Source organism: Mesoplodon mirus, assembly GCF_964341445.2.
Source record: "Mesoplodon mirus genome assembly, chromosome: 11".
In the NCBI taxonomy this organism is placed as follows: domain Eukaryota; kingdom Metazoa; phylum Chordata; class Mammalia; order Artiodactyla; family Ziphiidae; genus Mesoplodon; species Mesoplodon mirus.
The window spans coordinates 45,292,479-45,300,153 of record NC_138987.1 but is presented as its reverse complement, the minus strand read 5'-3'; the positions used below and the strand labels follow the sequence as shown (position 1 = coordinate 45,300,153).

Sequence of the window (7,675 nt, the reverse complement as noted above, 5' to 3'; positions counted from 1 at the left end):
GGTTGGGTAGGGCTCCCAGGTGGGTTCACTTCCCTTTTCTCAGAAGCTGTGGCACCAAAGCCACGCCAAGGTTTCCTTTTGGGGGCTGCGCTGAAGGAAAAAAACAACGAGGCCCTGACAGCTGCGGCAAGTGGGTTTGGATCTGCCTCCCAGACGCTGCCCCGGAAGCTGGGCTGGCCTTAGGCAGGTGGGTGAGCAGCCCGGAGAGGACGCCTGCCTGCCACCTTGTCGGCTTGGCCAGCACCCACCGGCCCCCAGGAGGCCTGGCCGTGAGCAAAGCAATCACAGCACGGGGTGTACTGTATCGCTCCCGTGGGTGTGGGCGCCCCCGAGCAGAGGTGCTCGCACCCCCGAGGGCCATAGCGCGTTCAGGCTTCTGGTTCTTTCCGTGATGATTTCTGGGTTCTGTGCAACCCCAAGGAAAGCTCCTGAGGGCTGGAGGTGAGCACGTGATTCTAAAGGAGCCTCGATACTAAACTGGCCAAGATATCAAAAGCTGAGTGGAGATGGCGGCTGGCCTGGCAGAGCACAGTCAGAGCCCCAGACCAGGGGAGCCTCTGGGACTGGGGCTGCTGGAAGAAGCCTGGGCCTGGCGCAGGAGCTGGCCGCCTCGAGGAGGGCAGGACAGGGTTTGGGGGGTCGGGCCGTCCACAGTCTTCAAGCAGCCTGTCCCCTCTGCTCCAGCCCCAAGCCATCCACACAGCCGACAGTGGCAGCAGCCTCAAGGCGGGGCTGGGGATCCTGCCCGTGGGAACAACCGCATCCTGGTCCCAAGAGGCCCTGGGCCAGAGGAGCCCCCTCTCCCAGCCCCAGGCCCAGCCCCACCGACAGGGCCAGTACTGACCGGCAGGACAGATCCCACCCCGGCAGAGGGGCTCGCAGACACCAGGGGCACCAGTGGCACAGACCATCTCCAGCAAGTGGGTCCCCAATTCCACGAGCCCTTTGCCTTCCCAGCAGGCTGCAGTGCCTGGCGACTCGGTGGGGGGCGCCTCGCCCTCCCCAAGCTGGACTGGGTCCCACACTAAGGCGAGCTCTGGGAGTGCTCACTGGATGGTCTGGAAGATGGACCGACTGAGAATGGGGGGTAAATGGGCAGGGTGCACCCTCAGCTGGCAAGATGGGGAACCGGAATCATGGTGTCACGTGGATCACTGTCACCAGGGGGCGGGGCGGGGTGGGGGCTTGTCCTCAAGCCTGGGTGCGGGGCCGCTGCCTGAGTGCCCCGCTCCGTGGAGAGGCAGGGTGAGCAACAGAAAAGAGCCCCACGGAGCCTGGGAGGGCTCGGGCAGGCTGGCCAGCCCAGGGCCACGGGCTGTGCTCCATGGCACCCCACACACCAAGAGGGGCCACCCTGGAGATGCCTGGGCCTCAGCAGCAACTCCGGGGGGAGGCGCCAGGCCCCAGGCAGGCCACGAACGCCCGCTGACTTCCTGAGTGGCTGAGCCCGGAGCCCGAACCCCAGCGCCTGCCCGCCGGGGGAAAGGCCGACTTCACTTCCTCCAGCTTCGCTTTCCAAAATCTCCTGCCTCTGCTCTAACCTTCGGCCCCCGGACACCCTTCTGTCCAACTCTGCTCGCAGGGCCCACCAGCGGGCATGTGACACGGGACCTGGGCCGTGGGACCCAGGGACAGGCCTCTGGAGGCTCCAAGACGTGTACCTGGCCCACTGGGTGGTCCAGCACCTGCCCCAGCACGAGAAGATGCCCAGCACAGAGCTGCCGTGGAGGCGAGGCAGGGCATGGCCAGACGCTCCACGGACTGCCCTTCACACTGCAGCCTGGCCCACGTGTCCACACCTGGACTTGGCCGTGGCTCCCATCCACCACCTCACCCTGCACCTGTCAGGCCGGAGCCCAACCGTGCCACCTCTGTTCTCTGCACCTGGAACACCTCCCACCCCCTCCCCTGGCAAACTTCTCATCCTTCAGAACCCCTTCCAGCTGCTTGGGGCCACTGCCAGACACGGCCCCAGGCTCGTGCTGCCAACACCCCTCAGGGGCCCCTGAGGGCACAGCGTGTTTCCCACTCCCCTGGGGGCAGGAGGGTCCGAGAGTGGGGAAGCAAGAAGGCCACAAGCTGGGAGGGAAGCACCTGAGCCCCTCACACTGCCACCTCCCCACAGGAAACCCAGAGGGAGCTATGCAGGGACCAGAGACCCCTTCTCCCCAAACCTCTTCTCTTACCCCAGACCACCCAGCCCAGTAAACACAGAATATCCATTTAATACAAAACAATTTAATTGAAATACCTGTATAAAAAAATATGATTTCCAGACATCTCACTTTTGAACTGAAAGAAAACCCTATCCGCAGTGCCTACGCACACCGGGATCACACAAACACAACTGCTGAAATAAATTAAAGGCTTGAGACTCTGTCCCCCCACCCCCCAGCCTCCAGAGCCAACAAGCAGACTGTACAAGGTCAATAATTTAAAACCCACCCCCCAAGGGCGCAGAGCCGCAAGGTGGCGGGGTCACCCACTCCCCTTAAATTAGCCACTGTACAAGTCCACCTTCTGACAGACATGGGTAGGACTGGGACCTGGAGTCCACACGCACAGCCGCCCCCTCCTCTGCCCACAGGCCTTGAGGAGGTAGGGCTGCTGGGAGGGAGAAACCTCGACAAATAAATTAAACAATAAATAGCCCTCCTCAGGGTCACACCATAAATAAGAGGTTGCACACGCATCGGGTGGGTGGGTGGGCAGCAAGGCCTGAACGTTGCATTGCTTGTGCACAGACGTGCCCAGACGAACACCGAGACACGAGGGTGGGAGGGGGGGCATGATGAGGGACGCTGTGCCCACGTGAGACGAGGCCACAAGACACGGGAGTGCTCCTGGTCCGACACGTCAGACGCGGAGGGGCGGGGAGGTCAGCGCCACCTCCGGAGCAGCACAGGAGAGGGACGGTCTCGGGTCAAGCGCCGGCGGTGGGCAGGCGGGACCTGGCTTGGACCGGAGTGTCTTTGGACAGACAGAGCTTGAGAAAACTAAGTCCCGTGAGAGCAGCGTTCGAAAAGGCACTCAAAGCAAAGGAACCGGGCCGGTGCCAAAGGCAAAAGTCACCAGGGGTCAGAGATCACTGCTTTCGCAAGGAGCAGGCAGCCCGGCAGAGCCGGCCCAGCGTGGGGCCCGGGCATAGGGCAGGGGTCCCCTCCGGTTCCCACGGCCACGCGCAGGCCCTGCTCACAGGCTCTCGCTGCTGGACGTGGTGCTGGCCCCATCGTCCGTGTCCAGGGCGCAGAGCCGCAGATCACAGCTCTCTGAGGTGCCCCCCTCAGCCCCCAGCATCCAGGGGTGGGCAGAGATCTGGTCCAGCGAGGGCCTCTCAGAGGGCCGCAGGGACAGACACCACTGAATGAGCTGCTGGCACTCTGTGGGAGAAGAGAGGGTCAGGACAAGGCCGCCCCGCGACACCTCACCGCCAGTGGCAGGCCCAGCCCCTCAGCGCACCTGGGGAGACCCTCCTGCGGAAGAAAAGGCGGCCCCGGAGAATCTCCTCGTCCTGCTCGAAGGGAATGTCCCCGCAGACCATGTCGTAGAGCAGCACGCCCAGAGACCACACGGTGGCCGAGCGCCCGTGGTAGCGGTGGTAGCGGATCCACTCCGGAGGGCTGTACACGCGGGTACCTGGGGGACACACGGGGCTTAGCAGACCGGCTGCCGGCTCAGCGCCCCACGAGGCCGGCAGCACGCGAACACCGAGACCCCGCGCTCCCAGCTGATCCTCTCCGTGTTGGAGCCGGGGGAGGGACCCGCCGCGAAATCCTGCCAGTCCTCATCCTGGAAAAACCCCGGCAGGCGTGGCCTCCGCCGGCGCCGGCCGCCCCGCCCCCCCAGCTGGCCCGGCGCGGGAGGCGGGTCACATGAGCGCGGGGTCCGGTTTCACAACAAACAGATGTGAGGTGAGGATACCGGGAAGGGGAGGGGCAGGGAGCACCGGCTTCCCCGGCACCGCAATGCGGGGATTTCTGCGCGGCGCCCCCGCGTTCCGCACGCGCGCAGCGGAGGCCCGAGGCGGCGCCGGCCAAGAGGAGTCTGGAGTCCGCCCCGAGCCCCAACCTGCCGGACCCAACGGCCCGAGGCCCCGCTCTGGGCACGCCAGCGCGGCGCGCGGCCCCAACAGCCGCCAGCCCCTCGGCCCTCGCCGCGGGGAGGGCGCTCACCGTCGAAGTCGGTGTAGACCGTGTCGCGGAGCAGCGCGCCCGAGCCGAAGTCGATGAGCTTGAGCTCGCCCGAGCGCAGATCCACCAGCAGGTTCTCGTCCTTAATGTCGCGATGCACGACCCCGCAGCCGTGGCAGTGGCGCACGGCGGCCAGCACCTGCGCGAAGAAGCGGCGCGCCAGGGCCTCGTCGAGCGCGCCCCGCTCCGTGATGAAGTCGAAGAGGTCTTGCGCCGGCTCGGGCCGCTCCAGCACCAGTAGGAAGCCGTCGGACCGCTCGAACCAGTCCAACAAGCGAATGACCCCGCGCGCGCCTCCGGCCGCGCCCACCTTGCGTAGCAACACCACCTCCAGGGGCACAGCCGCGCCGGCCTAAGGGACACGGCGGTCAGCGCGCTCCGCCCGGCGCCCGCGCCCCCCGCTCCGCCCGGCGCCCCGCGCTCCCCGCCCACACTTACGATGCTGCCCCACTCGGTCACCCGCTCCTTCACCACGTGCTTCACGGCCACCTGGGGGGAAGGGACCAGTGGTCAGGCCCACGCGGACACAACGACGCGCGCGGGCCGAGAATCCCGGGTGCCGGGCGGCCAGACTCACCGGGAGCCCGTCGGCGATGCGGCTGCCTGCGTAGACCGTGCCGAAGCCGCCGCTGCCCAGCACGGCGCCCACCTGATACACCTTCTCGAAGCTCTCCTTGTCTGCCTTGACTGTGGAGAGCGCACGGGCGGGGTTGGTACGACCGGGCCCCCGACCCCGGTGGACGCCCAACCCCGGTGCGCGCCCACACCCCCGGCCCCCGCATACCTGGCTGCAGGATTTTCACTGGGAGATGATCCACGCCGCCTGGTCCGCACAGGTGCGCCAAGGAGCCGAACTTGGAGAGCAGCATCGCGGGCGGCGGCCGGGCGCGGGCCCCCGGCCTCCGCGCCGCCTCTCGCCCGGACCGGCTCCCCGCGCGGTGGAGGACGCGGGAGGACGGCCTCTTCGGGCCGCGCGAAGCCCCGACGCGGACAGCGGGCAGGTGCGCCGGGAGCGCCGGCCTCGGAGCGCGGGCCTGTTCGGGCGAGGCCGTCCGCGCGGCGCACTGCCCAGTCAAGCCCCGCGTGGACCACGACGACACGCGCAGCAGGCCGAGCCGCTCACACGCCCGCACCGCCTCGCCCCGGGGTTTTGGGCCGCGGCCGCGCGTATCCCTCCGCGGGGGCGGGCCGAGCCGGGGCCCCGCCCCCTTCCGCCGGACTGAGCGGCGGGGGTCGCCTCTGGAACCCGCGTAAGCTGCCGAGGCGACGGCGGGAAGAGGCCTGCGCGCCTTCCGGAGTGGGCGGGGGCGGGCGGGGGGCGCGGCGAACCGCCTGGGACTAGCTGGCGGGAGCGGAGTCGCGGAGGCGCACGGCGCGGCGTGGCGCGTCACCTCTCCGCGTTCACACACGCCCCCGCGCACGCGCAGCTCCCGCGCGGGCGGTGGCCCGGGAGTGCGGGGCGGGGCCGCGGGAGCCAATGGGAGCCGGTGTTTGCAAAGGGCACGGGGCCCAGCCAGTGGCGTCGCGCGGTGGGGCGGGGCCATGGCCCCGCCCCAGGCCGCGCCGGGAAGGTCACCGGCTACACCGGCCTGGCGCGGGCGGCTGAGCCAGGAATGCGGCGGTCGGGTCCCGAGGAGCGGTGGGGTCCGGGAGGCGCCCCCGATACCCCAGGCTGTGCTCGTACCTCCCCGGCAGTCCGCGGACCCCGGCGCGCCCGTGGCCTGGAGCGGCTGGCACCTCCGCCCCCTGGGGGACCCCGCCGGGCGACAGCGCCCCGGGCCTCACAGCCCCCGGGTGGGCTGAGGCTCCACTCTGCCTACCCCGGGCCTTCGTTCTTACCCGGGCTTGACCTCAAAGCCCGCAGCCCGAGGTCCCTCCCTGACTCCGCCTCCCTCCCAGGAACTTTGCCCTGCTGACCCCGTGTCTGGAGAGTCCTCCTCGGCTCTCCACCCACCTGGTTGCCCTCCAGGCCCAGCTGCTGTCCACCTCTACCAGGAAGGCCACCTTGACTGCCTCTGTCAGGGCCGGAGCCAGCCTAGGTCTTCAGGTCCCTCGTCTGGACCTGAGCCTCTCCTCTGCCTTTTGTAGAGCACAGACTCATCCAACCCCACGGGTTGCCAACCTCAGCCCAAGTCACCGGCCTGAGCAGCTCAGGTGTGAGCAGCTGTCTGCCAGCCCCAGTGGCTGAGCTCAGGACGTCCACTGCTTCCCACAGCCATCCCAGAGAGGGTTGAGGGTTGGGGGAGCCAAGAGGTCAAGGTACTGGTCCTTCTGGCATCGCAGGTACTCCCCGTGGCCCCTGGGGACCAGGCTGGGACCTAATCATGGCATCCACATCCCTGGGCCCATCAGAGGTTACCTTCAGGTGTGACCTCCAAGCATGTGCACTCACCTGCCTCAGGGGCCCTGGCCAGCCTGCTGGCTCCCTCAGCACACCCAGCCTACCTCAAGTCACATCCCTTAGCTGCCACGGTCACTCTCCCAGGGCAGGGCAGAGAGTGGACCCTCCACTGGTACAGCTCTTAGGTTTTTATCTTTCCGGAGCTCTGTCCACTGCCCTCCTGTGATGTGGACCCATAAAGGCAGGGCCAGGGCCGGCCGGTTAACCACAGTTCTCAGGCCAGTACAGGGTTCCTCATGGGATCAGAACCAAGGCAGGATGCCTGCCCCTGAAGTGGAATCCAGGGACTCCTGTCTTCTTGTGGGTTTTTCCAGAGGACCACTGGATGGTCCTCAGAGGCTTCCTCCTCAGATTAGGCTGCTATAGGTTCCTGGACCCATAGCCTGTCCTGGGCTAGGGAGGGTGGGAGTGCTGGAGAGCATCCTGGGTCTAGGTGTCAAGATGTGACTCTGAGGGCAGTTCCAACTTAGCCGACAGGGGCCGAGGTTCCCTGTGGCCTCCCCTGTGGGCCTCCAGACCCCCATGTGAACCTGCAGGCCAGTCCTCCTTGGGTGTCCTGGCCTGTGCGCCCAGCTGGTCCCTGGCCTTGAGAGTCAGCCTTGGGAGGCCAGCATCCTGGGGCTGAGGGCCACCCCCTGCACCCCACCAGCTGCAGAGTCTTGATCTGAAGACCCTGAGTCTCCCCAGACTCAGAGCAGGATTCACTCTCCTTCAGAAAGGGGCAGTGTGTGTCCCTCCTCCCCCAGCCCTGAAGCTGGGCTGAGCCACCTGTGGAAGCCCCTGGGGACTCTGGGAGTGGCGAGGGGTCCCCTGCTTAGTCTGGGAGTGGAGGACAGAGCAGGAGGCAGCCTCTTTCCTGAGATGGAGGTTTACTCAGAGCCTTCATCTCGTCCAGACTTGTGTGTTCTGGACATTCTAGTGTGTGTGTGTGTGTCTGTGTGTGTGTGTCTGCGTGTCCTGCACGGACTGTGAATCCCTGAGGGTCAGAATGGACTTGGACACCCCTCCCTACCAAGGGCTGTCCTGCAGGGGGGCCTCTTTCAGGCCCAATCTGGCCCAAGGAATAGGCTGGGCAGGGGGCTAG

At 66.9% G+C, this 7,675-nt stretch overlaps 1 protein-coding gene across 1 annotated transcript; it reads right to left on the bottom strand.

The window, feature by feature from the left end:
* Positions 1-2,807: 2,807 nt before the first annotated feature.
* On the bottom strand, positions 2,808-5,350 carry PIM3 (Pim-3 proto-oncogene, serine/threonine kinase). The gene is made up of 6 exons (XM_082635017.1): positions 4,975-5,350; positions 4,768-4,877; positions 4,629-4,679; positions 4,173-4,542; positions 3,460-3,636; positions 2,808-3,380 (listed from the first exon to the last, which is right to left on the bottom strand). The coding sequence occupies exons 1-6, from the start codon at positions 5,057-5,059 to the stop codon at positions 3,193-3,195; spliced, it is 981 nt and encodes a 326-aa protein (XP_082491143.1). The 5' UTR covers positions 5,060-5,350; the 3' UTR covers positions 2,808-3,192.
* Positions 5,351-7,675: the final 2,325 nt, after the last annotated feature.

Excerpts from the sequence above, each read along its gene's own strand:
- PIM3 (XM_082635017.1), bottom strand. The coding sequence starts at position 5,059 with ATGCTGCTCTCCAAGTTCGGCTCCTTGGCGCACCTGTGCGGACCAGGC. Across the intron at positions 4,543-4,628 it reads TGACCGAGTGGGGCAGCATC|GCCGGCGCGGCTGTGCCCCT; the intron begins GTAAGTGTGGGC and ends CGTGTCCCTTAG. Across the intron at positions 3,381-3,459 it reads CCGCAGGAGGGTCTCCCCAG|AGTGCCAGCAGCTCATTCAG; the intron begins GTGCGCTGAGGG and ends CTTCTCCCACAG.